Genomic DNA, 19,841 nt, shown 5'->3' with positions numbered 1-19,841 from the left:
AATGTGTCTATGAGTAGAAAAAACTGAACCTTGGAATGTAATGACAAGAGTTAGTTATTCACATCATTAGATACACATCTCCAGACACAGCAATTTGGAAGATACAGATGCCAAATAGGAAACTGTGTACACCCAGCTGAAAACACTGTTTCTTTCAGGAGTCATGAATATGCTGTCCAAGTAAATCATGAGGATGATGTACCTGTAGAATCCAGACTGTGGTTTATGGAGTGGAGCCAGGATTGAAGAAGCGGTGGAGGACTTTATAAATAACAGCAACTCAACAACAGCAGCAATAACCACAAAAGAACACTGAGTAATTCAGTAACTAAGGTGGGTGTTGACAAACCCAGAGTTGGCCAGGAAGATGGGTGCTGACTTGGTGGGGGACGGCAGGAGATGAGATAAGCGTGTGTGTGTGTGTGTGTGTCCTCTGTCAGGAAGTAGGGGGATAATAGGCCATAATTGTCTTAGACCACTTGAGTAGCAGCTTCAGGTTCTACTCATAGTTTGGCCCTGGCCTCTGTTACCTCTTAAGTGGACGGGGAAATATTTCTGAGAATGTTCTCATTTTTAGGGCTGGGGATACAGAGACAGCGAGGCAAGCCTTGTCCTTCCAATAACCCCTTGTCATGTGCAGTAAATGGGAAGTCTCAATTCAGAAAAGCAGGGTTACGTTAGGGGTAATGACAGTGTTCTAGTGAGCGCATTTCATAGATTATAGCAGAAGTTTCAGTCCCCCCTGCTTTAAAAAATACGTTTATTATCTTTAGATAGTTGTAGGAAGGGGTTTCCATTCAATAGAGCAGTTATGAGTCCAATGCATCTTGACCCGTGCGCCTCCTTTCAACATTCTCATCCAGCCCTCCCACCCACCTCTTTCCTCACTTTTCTAATTTCGTAGGCTATACATTGGACTTTTGACTGTATTCTCTGCCCCCTTTAATCTCTCCCCCCTCGCCTTTTCTGTACCCCTAATCTTTCAAGGTACTTGGTGTTTTATTTAGTTGACCTTCAATTAAGCCTTTCTAAGGAATCACACTGAGTTCTCCCTTGAGTTGATGGTATTTCCAGTAAATACATTTGTGTACACTTGCATACCACCCCAAGTATTTACTTATATATTTATAAGCTAATTCTAGCTTCCACATATGAGAGAAAGCACATAACCTTGTCTCCCCGGGCCTGACTTCCTTCCACTTAACATAATGTTTTCCAGGTCCTTCCATTTTCTTTGCAAATGATGGAATATCAATCTCTCTAATGCAGCCTCTCCGCCCCCTCAACCCATCTGATTTCTGTTGCAGCTGCAGTGGAAAGTTCCATGTGACCTCTCTCCAGCATCAGTCTTACCTTCAAATGCATCCTGCATCTCTCTGCTTCTTGCCTGGGGCCTTCCCTGAGAGGGTCAGAAACCCACACACATATGAACCTGGCAAACAAGCATAGCTCCGTTAGGGGACTGGAGGTAGTGGTGGTTTGATGAGCCGATGGCAATGAGGATGAGAGCTGTGGTGACTGACCTGCCCTTTCCTGTCCCGTGGACCAGGAGATCTGTGGTGAGCTCTTGGTGAGACCCCTATGGGCCAGATACTAGTAAACCTGGTGGTAAAATGTAATCACCATGCCTATATATTGGTGTGTGCCCATGGATGGTCTTGTAATAATCCCAAGAACAGGGCAAAAGTCCTAACTGTGAATCAGGGTGTTGGTGTTATGAAGAGCAGACACGTGACACTGGCCATGACAGGCTGGTGACAGGGGCGTAGGCTGGTTAGGGAGAGAGAAGCACCCAGGGGATGTAGCCAGTACACTCTGTGAGGAAGAGGGAACAACATTTGGCATAAGCGTGCCTGGCCCAGAGGCTGGAGCTAGCCCTATAGTTAGCAGGTAGCAGTAGCGGAATCCAGGTATATTGGGAAGGATGGGGGTGATAGAGGAGATGGGGAGAAGGAGCAGGAGCTCTGAAGGTGGGTCTTGAGCGGGCTGGAGTCCCAGGGGTCTGGCATGCTGTGCTGACGAGTCTGAGCCTGGCAGCTGGAGCTGCTGAAGGCTTTTAAGTAGGTCAGTGCTTCTTAACTTTTGCAAGCAGCAGAATCACTTGAAAAGCTGTTTTAAAATACACACACACACACACACACACACACACACACACACACACCCCCTTTGGTTTCTGAATCAGTGAGCCTGCTCCAGGTTCTGTAAATCTGCATGATTGAACAGTTGCTGGGCAGTGCCGACCTCGTGGTTCAGGGTCCACCTTCTGAGATCCACCAAGGTAGGCCAAGGAGGTGATCAGGTGTTTGCTGGGTGGATTGGAGAAGAACTGGCTGACAGAAATGTGGGCTGGGAGGCTGTTGGCTGTTGCAGTGACTCATGGGAACGCTGAAAAGATATAAATCAGGTGTGTGGGGAGAGGGAGAGCGAAGAGAAGGAGACATGTTGGGGAGAAAGAAGGAAACGCCAGTGGGTTAGGGACAAAGATAAAAGTCCCAGCGGATCTCAGGGTCTCAAGGTAAGGAGGAACCATAGAGGCCCTCTCTACCTTTGGGCTCCTCCCGTCTTCTTCCTCCCAAGGCTGAAAGGAACAGGAAGTGTCCAAAGAAAGGGAAAAAGCTGTAAGGAAGACAAATGGGATGACAACTGGAAATGAAAAGCAAGCAAAGAATCATTCGTCAGTGGGAACCCAGGGATTGGGGGGGGGGTGTCCTAGGAAGGCAGAGGGATGCAGAGAGAAGGACGGACAGACAGACCAGAGCATCCCGTGCAGACACTAATGAATCTTGGCATCCTGTGATAGAGGCCAGTCTTCTTGCCCTAGCTATCAGGCCCTGGGTGTTTGTCAGAAAGGACTCTGAAGCTGCGTGTTGAAGGGATTTGGTGGTGGGTGTTTGTCAGAAAGGACTCTGTTCCCCACCTTGCCTGGGCCCTACACCCTCCAGAGCCAGGAGAGGGGCGGTGTTGATTACCATTAGCATCACCTGACCTGCCTGGCTAGCATCAGCTCTTCCTGCTTCCCACAGGCAGCTGTGGTTTTACCTAGGCCCGGACAAGGCTGGCTGGTGTGACAGTTGATGTGTGCACCCCCGTCCCCTTGGGAACATTCTGGAAGTAGCTCCACAGAGCCCGTCCTTCTTTTCCTAGCCTAGGGAGCTTCCAGAGCAGGGGTGACCCAGTGTTCTGTGTGGATGCCGTCCAGCCCAGCACGGTAGCCATCCCCCAGTTTTCCCTAAGCAGCTCAGGGGAGAGGCGGGAGTTGTTCCCCACGTGAAGGCTCCGTCCATCTGGGCTGCTGTGACCCTTCAGGTGGCCGGGCTCAGCCGGGATGCTCGTGTGTCTGTCCACCGTGCTGGACCCAACTGCACATGAACAGAAGTGCAGTCTTCCCGTGGAGGTCTGAGGACGGCACAGCTAGGAAGGAGCCTGGGGAAGAACACAGCCTTACCATAAACGAACGGGTTCATGCCACATCTGACCTTTTTTTTTTTTTTTTTTTTGCCAGTCCTGGGCTTGAGCTCAGGGCCTGAGCACTGTCCTTGGACTTTCTCAAGGCTAGAGCTCTACCACTTGAGCCTCAGCACCACTTCTGGCTTTTTCTATGTATGTGGTACCGAGGAATCGAACCCGGATATTTGTGCATGCTAGGCAAGCACTCTACCACTAGGCCAAACTCCTGGCCCCACCACATCTGACTTCTATTTGGGCCTGGCTCTTTTCCCACAGCATTCTTATTTCAAGGTGTAAGTTGTTTCTTTATTGCTGGATAGCATTCCGTTGTGTGTATATACTGGAAGCCATGTGTCCACCACACATGAGTTACTTCCCCTGCCCCCCCACCTTTTAGCTATTTAAACAGTGCTACTATGGGCATTTGTATGTAGAGATTTGCTTAACTACTGCACTTTTTTTGAGGGGGGGCGAGGTTGGTATATACCTATGACTTAGTACTGCCAAGTTACAGGTGATCCGATGTTTATCTCTCTCAATGCTGAAAGTTCTGGGGTTCTCACTATCTCTTGTCTCATTCTGACAGAGATCCCAAGACCCTATGTCTGTTGAGGAGCGGGTGAGAGAGAAATTCCCCAGGGTTCCAGCTCAGACAGTGGAGCAGTGGGGTGCAGGTAGGGGTGAGCTGTTAGGTTTGGAGTGCCTGTCACATGTCCACATGGGAGGGACAGATAGAGAAAAGAAAAGGGTAACCCGTGAAAAGAGATGAAGAAAAAAATGCTCAGAGACGTTAGGAGGAACCCAGAACAGAAGAGAAGGTGTTTTCAGGGGGCATGCACCCAGCCAGAGATGCTCATGTACGTGTGTGTATGTGTATACACATTCTGTGACAGTTCCTAGTGTGGGGGAGGCCGGGTCCAATGTGATCATCACCACTATCAGCCCGTGGCCCAGGGAAGAAGGCAGCACAGGAGAACTGTGTGTATGAGCCTTGAAAGGCTTGCCTGTCTAGGAAAGGATGGCCTGGAAGGGGAGGGCTCACCACACTGGGCATTTCCTAGGCCAAGCAAAGAGAAGACTCCACCCACTTTCCACAGTGGTGGATGGCAACCAACTCCTATTGTAGGTGAACAACCAAAGGAACAGCAGATAATTAGACACGAAGCATGCTCATTCCTATCCCCCTCGGAAAGGGTTCACTGCACTCATAAAAACAAGGCAGGAAGAATTTCAGTGTGTGCCCCCGCAGAGTGGGCAAAGCCAGGACCAGTGAGAGGTGAGCTCCCCCCACCCCGCCCTGAGTCCAGGAATCACAGAAGAAAAAGCACCTTATCCAGGGAGAAAATTGCACAAGGTCTCATTAATACCATTAAGATTCAGGGCTGACAAGTGAAGGCTCTTGGGTAATTGCCTGTGGCCTTTCTGGGGAATCAGCCATTTGAAGTGGCTGCTGCTTCTTCCCCGGCCTCAGCGTGTTCCTGGCCTGCTCTGCCCCCCCCCCCCAGTCCAGGCTCCATGGCTGCCCAGGCACGATCCAGTGGCCAGCAGCCTGGCAGAATAACAGTGCTTAGAGGGAAGGGCCTTTGCGGAGTCCCAGCACGGAGTCGGAGGCAAAGGTCATCAGCAGACAGGCATCTGTGTGTTTCTTTCCTCTTTGCTCTGCCTTTGGCTGTCAGCACATAGCTCGTCTAGCCCACCATCCTCAGAAATGGTCCCCTGTCCATCTGTCTGTCACTGCTGTCTGTGGATAACGTCTCCAAGCTATCTCGACATACAGAGTTCAGTCTTTGTCTCTGACATGCTCTCCCAGCTCCATCTCCATCCCATTATCTGCTATGGTAAGTACATGGCAACCCCCACATGCCACGGGTCTTTTCTACCCAATGGGCTTAGCACCCTCAGGCCCCATGGACTTATCAACTAGAAAACTGTGCCAAAGACGGCAACAGTGGCCAAACTGCTGCTCCTCGGAATGAGCCGGCACATCCCTGACTGACACGATTTCTCCTCTCTGCTGCTCAGCGCTGTCATCTGGAGCAGCCATATCACAGTGGCCAGGCACAGATCTTGGACTAGAACCCGGTGGGTTGTTTTGTTAATTCATCTTCATAATGTATCTTGGTGGTTGGAATTCGGACGCCCCTCCCCCCTTTTATTAGTATCCATCACAGCTGTACGAGGGGTTTATTCTGACCTTGATCAGATTCAACCCCTCCACCACTCTCCCTCATCACTTCCTGAACCCATCCCAACAAGCCTTGTTGTTCCATTCTGACACACGCACAGTGAAGTATTTTGACCTCCCACCCCCCCCACTCTTGACCACATCCCTACAGCGCTTATTTTACATCCTGTCATTCATTCTCTCTCTTTTTATACTGACCCTGGACACCCCACCCCCGCTCACTCTTAACGTCTCACAGCTTCACTGCCCCTTCATTCACAGATGCAATTTCTTTCAGTACTGTTCACCTTCTGGCATTCACTTTTCCTCTCCTCTGCTCTAATTCCTGCAAACAGTCCCTCTGTTACAAACACGTTACGTGTATAATGCATGCACACACATGTGTGTATCATCCTGTGTGTGTGTGACTCGTGTATCTTTGCAAAGGAGAAAGGAAAGGCTCAGAGGTAAAATGCCTTACCCCAGGATGCAGAGGATAGAACCAGTGTACTGGGCTCAGGTTCTGCCTTCTTAACCTTTACACTCTGGGGGTGGGGTGGGGGGCTGTAATGAGGAAATCACATTAGTGTGTTTGTTTGCACACCTAGTGCCTCAGTGATTTCATGTGTGGAAATTCTGTGACTGTGTGTTGCTGTTGTATTTTAGGATTCGGTGCCTCTTTTTAGGGCAGTGTAAAATGGCCCCATCAGTTTTCCTGAAGATATGACAGAATACATACATACATACACATAAATACACATGCATGCACACACACATGCACTCACAGCCGCATAGTAGAGCCATGGTAGAGTGCTGCTAGCCTTGAGCAAAAAAAAAAAAAATTCAGAAATCTGAGGGGAAAAAAAAGATTGCCTAGGTAATCTTTCTTTCTTTTCTTTTCCCTCATATAACTTTCTGAATCTCAGCTGTGCCATGGGGTCCCTCAGCCAGGAAACACAGGGTGGCAAAAGACAGGACACGATGTTCCCCTGAGAGCTGGTTTGTGGGGATCTGGCAGGTACAAAGGGACAGAAAAGCGTCAGAGCTCCTTCCCCTGCCTGTCTGGGCATCAGAGGTCCCTGGGGCTGGACCCTTACCCTCTTCCAGCTCTGACCTCTGCTGGAGAGTGGGTGAATGACATCCAGCCATTCTCAGGCTGGTGGTGACCCTCTGTTTCCCCATGGCCGGGGAAGAGGAGGAGGGAGGGTGACCTCAGCCGGGGTCCATATTGTACCCTGTGCAGTTTGATCCAAGACAGCCGTAGGTCAGGCTCTACAGTTGGCTTGACTTCTGAGTGGGAAGATCACCCCTGTCTCCTCAGCTCGCCTGTGTCAGGTGCTTGGGGCTGGGGCCCCCCGTGGCACAGAAGAGGGGTTTCCTCAGCCTTGCGCACGGGGCACCCCTTCTGTAGCTATGACTGTTGTTTCTTTCTGCGTCCCTTCTTCAGCCAGGCTCCATGGTGGGGAGAAGATCCCGAGAGAAACCACAGTCTTGCTGGCATCTGCAGCTGCTGTGTACCAAAATGCGTACATGTGCTGGCTGCAGCCTTCTCTGCCTGACCTGATCGGGTGATTTCTGAAACCACACCATGCAGGGTCGCTAGGGAGATGGGTACAGTTACCATTGGGGTGAAGCAGTGACTGATCAGAATAGTTCAGAAGACTCCATCTCCAATGAAGTAGCAAAATGCTTCCCTAGAGGTGTGGCTCAAGTGGCAGTGGCTGACCAAGCGAGCAGAGTGAGCAGAAGGCTCCGAGTTTGAGCCACAGTGCCAGCAGAGATGCAAACAAAATGCAAGGGTTCTATGCTCTGAAAGCGTTCATCACCCATTTAAAAGTGACTAGCGCAAATGAGTTTGAGTGTGTTTCAGGATATACACATGACAATGAAAATCTGAAGCTGTCTGAGTATCATCACTTCTCCATGTTTTGCGTTTTGCATTTTGCAGTAAGGCCATTCTACTTGCATTTCTACCGTGGGTGGAATCCCCACCCTTCCCTGTTTGGAAGAGAGCTTTTGTGGAAGTAATTGCATCAAGGATGGGGCGGGGAGGATGAGGAGAATTGGAAAGGTGAAGAGGAAGAGATCATGGGAAGTGGAGGCAGGAATTACAGTTATGTTGCTAGAAGCCAAGAAGCCAGAAATGGTCGGGTTCCTGGCTTCTTTGTGGTTTCTATGAGGGGTTGCCACAGTCCTGGTGGAGGGTTTGTGATAGTGTAGGTTACCAGCCTGACATTCAATCCAACATTACACAAACAGTAGACCCATATAACAGGAATAGCGATCTTGGGTTTTGCTGGGGCGAGGGCACCAGGATGCCTGACTGTGTCTGTTACAAGAGTGGTGGCAATTAGACTCTGGAGACACCCTGGGGTTTGCAGCCTTGCTACTCTTCTTCCCCTCCCTAAGTGGTTATGACAACCCTGGAAGGTGTTACAGGGCAGATTCACACATGAGAAACCTGAGCAAGGCCCAAGTAGAGAAGCCAAGGCCTTCTTTTTTCATATATTTTTTATTGTAATTAATAGAAAGGTTACATGATATTCACCGGATAGCAGGTGCATTACTTCACATTCATTGATACCCTTTCTCCTGTCTTGGTCTCCATTTCCCTCCTCCCCACCCCCGCCCCTCATCTTGTTTTCCTCCCTTCCCTATCTGACTTCAAATAACCAAATACACATACATGCAATATATTAGATAACCAGGCGAGATACTGAAACAATATGAGATAACCAAGGGACAGCAAAAGAGATGAGAGATAACATAGTACATTAAGGACAACAATCACTCATTAAATGGCTTTTGTTTCTATATCCTGGAGGTCCTTTCATTTAGTGTCATTCTATATGGCCTTAAGTATCTAGGTTTTGTTCTATTGTAAATCTATGCTAGGAGAGCCCAAGGTTTCTACTGATTGTGACAAATGAGGGAAACCATTGAGCCTATGTTCCTTTGAGTCTGGCTTACTTCACTTAATGTGATTTATTCTAAGTCTTTCCACTTCCTTACAAATGGGGCGATGTCATTCTTTCTGACAACAGCATAGAATTCCATTGTATGCAAATACCACATCTTGTTGATCCACTCATCAACTGAGGGACATCTGGGTTGGTTCCATATCTTTGCTATGGTGAATAGTGCTGCAATGAACATTGTTGTGCTAGTGGATTTAGTATGTGCCAAGGCCTTCTTAAACATGGAACACTCAGTAGCATTTATTATCTCTCATGGGATGTTGAATCTGGGTCCAAGGACATTTGAAAACTCGGTTTTCAAATTCACTTCCAAATTCACTTCCCCTCAGCCTGTCTTGGTGATCCCAGCCCAGAGCTGCCCCCCTCCCCAGGCAATTTAGAACAAGATCTGTGGGTCACCACTGTCTGTGTCTGTGGAAGGTAGAACAAATGTCCAAAAATGCCTGGAGAGCCATGGGGTAAAGGGGACTCTGCAGATGGATGATGGATGAGATGAAATGATGATGTGTGATGATTCAGGTGACCCCACTGCAGCCTTGAGTGTGGTTTTTTTGGTTGGTTGGTTGGTTTTTATACGAAAGGGATGTTGGACATGTACTCTTGAAGCATCTGTGAACATTTAAATTCATTTTTTATCACAGATCTCAATGCGATGTCCCAGACCTGATTTCACTTGGTCTCCCAGAGCAGCCAAGAGGGGCTACCTCCATGACAGATGAGGGAGACCGAGGTCCACAGACTGAGCTGCAGAAAGGTAAGCACGCCAGGTGTCATCTCTGCGGAGTAAAAGCAGAAAGCACCATCCCAGCCTAGGGCTGCCAGGAACAAATACGGTTCCTACTGATACCTGAGTGGAAGATGAACAGAAAGTACAGTCCCAGCCTACTGTTGCCAGGAGTAGAAAGGATGACCACTTACTGAGCCTTTGCTAGATGTTCTTCGGGGGATGGTGAAACTACACGATCGCTTGCTCATTTATTCTGTGGTGGAGACCAGAGGGGCTATAATAGCAGGTAGAATCGTTTATGCTTTTTTGGCGGGTGGCGGGGCATAAAAGGAACACAGAGCTTGATGTAGGTAGTTTCCTTGTGCCTCCCAAGGGTCAGTGCTGTTCTTGGTCCTCGCCAGACCTGGAGGGTATGTTGTCAGCAAGCTAACGAGGGCATGCCGTCTGCACTCTTCTACCTGATTCTCGCCTCAGGATCTTCCAGAGAGTTGGCATTTCCTTACTTGTTTTTTAGAGTGAGTAGACTTTGTAGGGGAGAAGGTTGGGACTTGAACCTTGGTTTTTCCCATCCAAAAGATATAGCCATGAGGTCCCCGGGTCACCCAATCCCGCACCGTGGTGCAGCCCTTGAGCCGAACCTTTAGGGAGGAGGATTAATCTAAAGCCAAGAAAACTTCATGTGACTCAAAAGAGCAAGAGGGAAACTTAACTGCTTTGTTCAAACTGGCCATCACCACGGGCACAGCTTCTGCTCTGGGAATAGCCACATGCCAGCTGTGTGGCACTGTGGACCCGGCCCCGGTTCTTATGTCCCAGAAGTGTTGATGAGATTCAGAGCAGAGTTTGCAAAGATGTACCTTTCTCCCTTCTCTGCCTCTGGTGATCTCCCAGTGTGTTGAGCTGCAGGGTGGAGAGCTTCTTATTTCCCTTCCTCTGTCTCCTAGACAGGAGGCTACAGGATTCTCGGACGCTCCCAGCTACCAAACCTGAAAGGAAGGGAGCCCTGAGGGATTTTCCTTCAATATTCTACCTATAACAATTGAGCTTCCTTTAACTCTCCACCTGCTCCTCCTCCTTCCTTCAGAAACAAAACTTCCCAGCAATTCTTCTCCCACGGGTTAACAGTCCTGAGACTTTGTAGCTTGCTAGGCAGGAGATGCTGTAGAAACCCTGCCATCGATCCTGAGCTGTCTATAGCATCTAATGTGCAAGATGAGCCAGACACACCAGTGTCCTGCATCGAAGGATCTTGCCAGTATGATTAGAAGGCTAGAGAGACAGGCTTCACCTGTAGGTCCAGGTTCTAAAAATATTGGTGTGTCTGAGAAAGGCAAAGTGTGCTTCTTTTAGTGAGGGGCTTTGCAGAGGGCAAATATTGTCTCAGGAGAGGGAATTTCTCCCCTCCACTGCAGAGATAATCTTTTAAAAATTGCATACTTATCTCCCATGGACAAACAGTGCATGTGAGTGGGACTGATGAATTATGGGGTGTGGAATTAGACTCTTCCTCTTCATATGATGAAATCTTAACCTCTCAAGTACCTCGAAACATGACTCTATTTGAAGACTTCACAAAGGTAAATCAAGTTAAAATATAATCAGGCAACATGGTGCTCCAGTTGGTTGGGGGACGGTTGCATAAAATACAACCACGCCAGAAGGGAAACCATGTGAGGAAATGTTGGCATCAAAAGCCCAGTAGAGGCCTGGGACGGGTCCCAGAAGGGACCCAATTGACCCACATCTTTGTTTTAGGCATCCGCTTCCCAGAACTGTGAAGCAGTTGAGTTCCCATCGGTAAAACCACCCAGGGGTAGCACCTTGGTCTTGTAAACTCATGCAGGTGACATCTTCAGCCAATCAAAAATGAAATGAAATAGTATCCTGGGATAGCAATGAAAGTACAAACAAAAGAACAAAAGAATTATGTTCCACCAGCTGCAATTCCAAGCCCTTAGGGACACAAGTAGATTCCCAGAAAGCTTACCATGCATTCCTCTGGGCCCATACGGACTTTTCTCATTGCAAAGCAGAAGGCAGTTTTGCCAAACCAAAGCAGAAGATAGGGGATGGTTTCATCATTATTTTTTTTAAAGGGATCTACAAGGCTCATTAAGAACTGGGGCTTGTCTATTAGTTCATGGTTGTTGTGATGCTGCCTTCCTGTTCTGAACCGGAATCCCCATAGATTAAAGACTGTGTAATCTAGGAGGTATGAAAAGATTAATACCTGTAAGGTTTATTAGGTTATCAGCGATGGAAAAAGTATGCTATTTTGTTAAATCCTCCAAGCAATCTTGCCTGGTGGGCATTTCCGTTGTTGCTCTGTGGTATCCCTGGTCATCAAATGTGTCCAAATACACATAGTTTATGCATTGCCCACTCATCAGCTGAGTGTCAGAGAAATATTCTTCCAATGCAAGATATGCTTTTCCAGACCAATAAGTTTCTTCTGAATCTTCCACTTGATACCTGAGATTTTACACCTTGGTGGGACCCCAGGTTCTGACTTGTAACTGGATTTAGAGGAAGTGCTGGTTTTACCTAGATGTGGGTCTTGAGCCAGCGCTCCGTGACACAAACTTGGCTTTTTAGTGGCATTTCCCTAAGCATTTGCTGTTCTGTTGTTGTTGTTCAGATCCCACCTCACAGGGCAGAAGGTAAGAGTGAGGAGGACTGGAGATGGATGCCCCCATTCCCTTTCCTTGGGTCGTAAGCATCTCTTAGGATGACCATCACTTACTGGGTAGAATCTATTTTTATTGGCATGTGAGAAATACCTGAGAGCAAGCTGTCAGACAAGGACAATTTAGAAGCATACAGTAGAATTGCAGACTTAGCTTGTCATGGTTTAATAAGCAAGTTTCTCCTCTTATTTCTAGTTTGCTCCAACTCAAGTAGCTTCATGCATTTCTCCCCCCCATCCCCTTAAAAGAAAGTAAATACTTTCTGGTGGGATTTCAGAGATGAGTCCTCAATTTCAAGCTGGGTTTGCTCTCCCCTCCACCAAGCCTTGTGTCTCTCACCTGGACTCCGATCTTTAGAATCTGGCCTACTCCAAGGGGTCAAACATGAAGTTCAGGAGTCGGACAAGGGTCTGCTCCTTGTTACTTTCTCTCCCTCTGACGTCCCATGCCTTGAGACCCAGGCCATGCAATGTAAACCATACCAGAGGCATCGGTTAGCACAGCCCTCGTTTCAAAGGCCTGCAGAGCCCGATGACACGAACTGCTTCATCATGCCTTCCCGCGCTCTCCCGGGTACCTCCAGGCTCCTTTTTTTCTTTTCCTCTTGGAGATAACTTTTTTCTTTTCCTTTAAGAAGAGCAGAGGGCCGGGAGTTTGGCCTAGTGGTAGAGTGCTTGCCTAGCATGCATGAAGACCCGGATTCGATTCCTCAGTACCACATACATAGAAAAAAGCCGGAAGTGGTGCTGAGGCTCAAGTGGTAGAGCTCTAGCCTTGAGAAAGTCCAAGGACAGTGCTCAGGCCCTGAGCTCAAGCCCAGGACTGGAAAAAAAAAAAAGAAGAGCAGATAGGAGGAGTATGACGGGCACCTTGGTTTTTGCAGTCCACACAGCCAGAGAGACCCAGATAGTGGTTTTTCAAAATTGGCCTTCCATTGAAATCTCCTGGGAAGTATGGTGACAATTTGTTCCACTAGACCCACTTACCAGCTCAAGGGTAGAGCACCGAGAGTTGCATTTTGATAGAATTCACAGGTAATTATTAAGCAGCCCATCCCTGCAGAAATTGGGTATCACTGTGTGTAACATAGTTGTGGTATTTCTGGAACGAAAGAAAATAAGTCTTAAAGAGGTCATACATCAACTAGGATTAGCCCAAAGATTGTACAAATAACATTCTACTAGTGGGATTTTTAAAAAAAAAATGTAAAGAAATGCAAACACATTGGAACAGTTTCAATTCTTTCTCTTTTCTGTGTTTTATTTTTTTCTACTAAGTTGGCTTTACTTGCAAGATTTAATGGTATCATCTGCAGTCCCTGATTTCATAATTTGCCTCCCTTCTCCTTGTGGTATAGAGACATTAGGCTAGTATGTCATCAAATACCATTCAAACTACTTCCTCCTCCTCCTGCTCTTCCTCCTCCTCCTCCTCCTCCTCCTCTTCTTCTTCTTCTTTTTTTTTTTTTTGCCAGTCCTGGGCTTGAGCTCAGGGCCTGAGCACTGTCCTTGGACTTTCTCAAGGCTAGAGCTCTACCACTTGAGCCTCAGCACTACTTCCAGTGTTTTTGTATGTATGTGGTACCAAGGAATCGAACCCGGGTCTTCTCACATTTTAACCACTAAGCCAAACTCCCGGCCCGGCCCTTTTTCTTTCTTTCTTTCTTTCTTTCTTTCTTTCTTTCTTTCTTTCTTTCTCTTCTTCTTCTTCTTCTTCTTCTTCTTCCTCCTTCCTCCTCCTTCCTCCTCCTTCCTCCTCCTTCCCCCTCCTTCCCCCTCCTTCCCCCTCCTTCCCCCTCCTTCCCCCTCCTTCCCCCTCCTTCCCCCTCCTTCCCCCTCCTCCCCCCTCCTCCCCCCTCCTCCCCCTTCCTTCCTCCTCCTTCCTCCTCCTTCCTCCTCCTTCCTCCTTCCTCCCTCCTCCTCCCTCCTCCTCCCTCCTCCTCCCTCCTCCTCCCTCCTCCTCCTCCCTCCTCCCTCCTCCTCCCTCCTCCTCCCTCCTCCTCCCTCCTCTTCCCTCCTCTTCCTTCCTCTTCCTTCCTCTTCCTCCTTCCTCTTCCTCCTTCCTCTTCCTCCTTCCTCTTCCTCCTTCCTCTTCCTTCCTCTTCCTTCCTCTTCCTTCCTCTTCCTTCCTCTTCCTTCCTCTTCCTCCTCCCTCTTCCTCCTCCCTCTTCCTCCTCCTCCCTCCTCCTCCCTCCTTCTTCCTCCTCCATCCTCCCTCCTCCTCCTCCCTCCTCCTCCCTCCTCCTCCCTCCTCCTCCCTCCTCCTCCCTCCTCCTCCCTCCTTCTCCCTCCTCCCTCCTCCTCCCTCCTCCTCCCTCCTCCTCCCTCCTCCTCCCTCCTCCTCCCTCCTCCTTCCTCCTCCTTCCTTCTTCGTGGGTCATGGGGCTTGAACTATGTATGCCTGGGCCCTGTCCCTGAGCTCTTCAGCTCAAGACCACTTGAACCATAGCCCCACTTCCCCTTTTCTAGTGATTAACTGGCGATAAGAGTCTCATGGTCTTTAGTGCCTAGGCTGGCTTTGAGCCAAGATACTCAGCTCTCAGCCTCCCGAGTAGCTAGGATGATGTGTGAGCCACCAGGCCCAGCTTTCTCGTCTTTAAAAAAAATTTTTTTTAAAGAATTTTTTGCTTCCCAACCAGTATCACTGGTTAAAGATATCTAGTGAGGAGGGCAGTGTAATTGGATCTCATTTCTCCAGCATCTCTGCCATTCTCTCTTATTCTCACTGAGTGGCAAAGGAAAAAAAAACTAACAATACCGTCAGGCCCACTCTCAAGTTCTCCCTTTTGTATCTGTTGTACCTTCATCACAAGTACATGGGCTAATTAGCTTCCAAGTCTTTCAAAGTCACAGCCTGTGTTGATGCCAATTTGGAAAACAATGATAGGATTTCTACAACCAAATATTTTCCCCTTAGCAACCGTCTCTGAATGTGTTGCACAATTTCAAACCGCATTGAGCGGGAAGGTAATTTTTAAGAATACATCACCAGGGCAGCACCCCCTCTCTTCCATGCTTGGGTACAGGTCATTGGAGGAGGACAAACCAGCTTTCCACTTCCAGTAACTCTGCTGGCTTCCTGAATGTAACCAAGAGAGTGTTTACCTGTCACTTTTCTAGGCTGGAGGGAGGGAGGCAGACGGACAGAAGGAAGGACATAAAAAAATAAATCCATGCCAGTCTCTACCTTCACAAGGCACTAGCCAGATCAGGAGACTACCGCTGTCAACTAGTTAACTGACCCTTGAGATATACCTGGGTTTCCCTTAGAGAAAATCCTTAAAGTTCTGTGTGTCTTCCTTCTGGAATTATGATTCAGTCTTCCAGGGGGGGACAGGATTAATGCAGACTTGGTTGGGGTGCACTGAGCAGAGGTACCCTCAGCCAGGCCCATCTCAAGATGTCAGTCTCTTGGCTGCCCCACTGCCCTCTCCTCCAGAGGCACGCTGGGCATTGTCCTGTTTTAGTTCCTGGAGAAGAGGTAGAGGGGAGAAACCTGACTCTTTAATAGCAGCAGATGCCAGAGCTGGATCCTCTCACCAGACTTGGCTGGCCTCCCTCTCTGTTCAAGATAGCATTAAGAAGATTGATTTCTGTTAGCCAGCCATAATGGGAAAGTCTAATGGCTGCAAGGGAGGTGCTTGGCTCGTGGACACCTTGTATGGGTGCCAGTTGCTTTGGGGCCGGGGAGGGAGAAGCCAGGTAAAGCTTCATGCATTTTGACCACCTCCTCCTCCTCCTCCTCCTCCTCCTCCTCCTCCTCCTCCTCCTCCTCCTCCTCTTCTTTTTCCTCCTCCTCCTCCTCCCTTTCTTCTTTTTCCTCCTCCTCCTCCTCCTTTTCTTCTGCCTTCTTCTACATTTTCTTTTATTTCCCATTACCTCTCTCTGGCCCCACCAGGAAAGGATTTGAATTTTGACTGCTACATACCACGGAAGCTGGGGAGGCCCTCCTCCAAGGGGATATTTCAAGGTCGGAAGCACACAGAGGTAACTCGGTTTCTGAGACTGGTGACTTTCAATCCCTTGACGAGGGTGTAAGAGAAAGTCTCAGGCAGCGTTCACATTGCCTCTGAACATCCATAATACCAGCAGGAACTGGGATGAACAACCAACTGGGGTAAGACCAAGGCTGAAGCTATTTATTGGGGTTGGGGGAGCCAGGGCCCACCCCCATCCCCAGCCAGTGTAGCCAGTGTGGGGCGCATCTATTAATTATTAGCAAAAGCCAGCTATTCTTCATCCCAGCTCTTTGAAAGGAAGACTTGAAAAGTTAAGATGTGACAAACACAACTTTGGCAGCAGGCTTTTTTCTCGCACCCGCCACAGAGCCCTCAGAGAAGGTGTGAAAAAAAAAAGGTGCACATTTCCCATTGACCTCTTTGGAGCGCACTTGTGGATTTTGCCAGTAATATCTCCCCGCTTGCTTCTCACTCTCCAATTAACCGTGTGATCACCTAACTGTATTTTGATCTGGACTGTATTTCTTGTCTTAATGATTAGCATTTCATACCTTAGACTCTCCGTGAAAAGTAAGATAAATTGCCTGTATTATTTCTCCTTGATCAAGCCACATGTAGGCCTCTGTGAAGAGAATGATCAGAGATGCTCCTCTCAAATGCCTGCTACCTAAGTTTTTGAGTCCCATCTATATTCATTTCATTTTTCAGATGGATAAGCCAAGGCCTTGAGCCATTACCAGGCTTGTCCAATTGGCTCACTTAAAAAAAATTAAAACCCAGGGAATCTGGTTTAATGAAAATACATGGGAAATGGTCAGTGTTGGGGCTCCTGAAATGTTCTCGGGAGAAAGTCAGTCTTTGAAACGATGGACTTTTTATAAAGGAAGCGACTCCGTTTTGAACTTACTCCCTCCCTTCTACCCCCCTTTAAAAGAATCCCAACGCATTTTATTGTTCTGTTTTCATACGAGTATGTTAAATACATTGACTACATTCACTCTCTGCCTGTCTGTCTGCTTCCCCTCCTCCCACTGGCACACTGCCCCTCCCTCAGTGCAGGAGATGTTTTATAGGAAAGGAAGTACTCAGCCTTTGCCCTTAGACCCTGGCTCATTTCACTTAGCATGGCCATCTCTACTTCTCCCCATTTCCTTGCCAATCATTTGATTTCATTCTTCTTAACGGCAGACTAATATTCCATTGTGGATCCACCACCACCCTTCTGCGGTGTGCTTTTTGTCAGTGCCAGTCTTTGAGCTCAGGGCCTCACGTTGGGCGTGGCCTGTGCTTTATCACTTGAGGCACATTTCTAGCTGGTTATTTTGGAGATGGAGTCTCATGGACTTCTCTTCCATGGCTCACTTGGAACGATGGTTCTCTTGATCAAGCTTTCTGAGTAGATTATCTAGGGCTTTAGGCATGAGCCACTGAAACCCAGCTTGTGTACATTTTCTGAATCCATTCGTCAGTTCCAGGGCATCTTGGATGTTCTCATTATTTGGCTATTGAAAATATTGAGTGTTTATATTTAAAAAATTGTGGTCAAACATATGTAATGAATTTTTTTTTACATTTTAATCATTTAAAGTGTGAGATCCAGTGACATTAATTATGTTCACAGTGTCGTGCAGTCAGCACCACTCTGTTTTCTTTCTGGAAAGCCCTTTCATCACCTCAAACAGAATCTCTGCTCATTAAGCAATCCCCGTTTTCACTTACTTCTGTTCCCAGATAACCTTGAATCTACTGCTGTCCTCGGACTTTGCCAACTCTACCATACTTCATAAAAGTGGTACTGATCAATATCTATAACTTAAAATACAGCCTGCCTCATGAATTGGCATAGCGCCTTAGCATGGCTAGCCATGCTGCTGTCTGCATCAATCATTTTTAAAAGATGTGTTTTCAAGTATGTATTTGAACATTTGTGAACCTTAGTTTCTTATTTGTTCGCAGAAGCTCTTTATATATTGTAGATGTGAATGTACTGTTCAAAATAGCTTACTTTATTCTGTTTTCTAGTTGGTAGAGATCCTGGGTTTGTACCTTAGGTGTTGATAGAGGAGGCATTAGAGTGTCCTCTCCTAGCTATTTCTTGAAAGCAGGTTCTTTTTTCTTTTTGGCCAGTCCTGGGCTTGAGCTCAGGGCCTGAGCACTGTCCTTGGATTTTTCTCAAGGCTAGAGCTCTACCACTTGAGCCTCAGCACCACTTCTGGCTTTTTCTAAGTATGTGGTACCAAGGAATCACACCTGGGTCTTTGTGCATGCTAGGCAAGCACTCTACCACTAGGCCAATCTCCCAGCCTAAAGCAGGTTCTTTTTAAACAAGAGAACTTGACATACTTTATCTATAGGTTTCCCCCCATCTAACCTCATCTGCTTCATAAGAATTGTCAGTTCTCCAACCAGGCAATTATGGTGTGTGTGGAGTGTGTGTGTGGGGGGGGGAGGGGCTGTTCATCCTGTTACATTAAATCTTACTGGCTGAGATTTTTATTTTAGCAATGAAGAGAAGGTTATTGGAAGCTTCTAGTCCAGAAGTCACTTTGGAAGGAAAGTTCCATAATGCACTGCAGTTCTCTGTCTGTCTTCCCAGGGAGACTGTGGGATCCTGAAGGGAATGAATGGGTTGCAGGCATCACTAGGTTCCCACACTTTTTAGGGAATTGGCATAGAATTGCGGTCATAAATACAGAGGTGGGGGGAGAGAGAAAGGGTAGGTGAAAGAGAGAGAGAGAGAGACAGAGAAAGAAAGAAAGAAAAAGAAAGGGGAAGAGAAGGGGAGAGAGGAAGAGAGAGAGAGAAAGAACAAAAGGGACAGAGGAAGTTTTTTTTGGTTATTTGTCTCTTATCCACTTAGAACCGTTTTAAATGAATCCTAAAGGGCCCACCTGCTTCCCTATAAAGAATTGATGGAAACGTGTCTTACAGCTTGATAATCTAATTAAATTAGTCCGCATGATGGAATATGTAAAAGAAATTTCATTTATGCAGCGGGCCAACATTCAAGAAGGAAAGGACAAAATAAGCTCGCATCTTCTCACACACAGGTGCATAATTATAATTTGTCCCTCTTCTATAATAAGGAGAATGAGGGGGGGAAAAGGGATAATTTTTTAAAAAGAGATTAGACAGGAGGAGGAACTTTTTCTAACTGGGAAGATTTATAGTGAGTTGGATTACGAAAGAAGTTTTGCAATTGGCTTTCGGGAGGAATGCTTTCCAATCCTGTCGACACAGGAACTGTGAGCCGTGGGGAGTCAGCTGGTTGACTGCCTCCAAACCTTCCAGTCAGAAGGGCTTCTGAGTGCTAGCCAAAGGGCTCAGCCATCCTGGGGTGCCTGAGAGCCAGCGCTGGGCTGCCCGCCTTGGTAGTGAACATCTGTCGCTCAGAAGGAGTGATTTAGGGATATCAAATAGCCCAGTGATTAATCAAGAACACAAGTGAGCATTTGACATCAGAGGAAAGAAAGAAAGAAACTCCATAGGAAAAAAAGATGAGTGGATGATACTTCTGAGATATTTAACAAGGCTAGTATGGTCCATAACAAAATTCATACTGAACTTGCTCAGGAAAATGTCATCTCTTGAGTTCACAGGGCAGTGAGCCACCAGCCTGGAATGGATTCTATTGTCTTCTTGCCAAAGCCCATCTACACAATCTGAAGTCATCCATGCCATTTTCTTAATGTCCTCCCGAGTGAGTCTTCTCCATCTCCTCCCCAATCTTAACCCTTGCCTCCTTCTGTCTCTAAACACTTCCTCCAGATTAAACCTGAGGTTGGGACCCCTCGTGACAAAACAGACAAAGCTGGGAGCGGAGGCGAGGTCTGCAGCCCTACCTCTTAGCCACTCAGGTTACTTCTCCTGGGCAACCCAA

At 47.5% G+C, this 19,841-nt stretch overlaps 1 protein-coding gene across 1 annotated transcript in view; it reads left to right on the top strand.

Moving 5' to 3' along the window:
- Positions 1-19,841, top strand: part of Ephb1 (EPH receptor B1) — a 288,252-nt gene that overhangs the window by 2,342 nt on the left and 266,069 nt on the right. Inside the window, exons 2-3 of the mRNA XM_090323253.1 lie at positions 159-333; positions 9,231-9,343. Coding sequence (XP_090179379.1) covers positions 9,298-9,343 — 46 coding nt within the window. The 5' untranslated portion in view covers positions 159-333; positions 9,231-9,297. The remainder of the gene's footprint in view (positions 1-158; positions 334-9,230; positions 9,344-19,841) is intronic.

The sequence above is a fragment of the Megascapheus bottae genome, chromosome 32, assembly GCF_031878675.1.
Source record: "Megascapheus bottae isolate mThoBot1 chromosome 32, mThoBot2.hap1, whole genome shotgun sequence".
In the NCBI taxonomy this organism is placed as follows: Eukaryota; Metazoa; Chordata; class Mammalia; order Rodentia; family Geomyidae; genus Megascapheus; species Megascapheus bottae.
The sequence above is the reverse complement of the archived record's forward strand: the minus strand, read 5'-3'. Positions and strand labels throughout refer to the sequence as shown.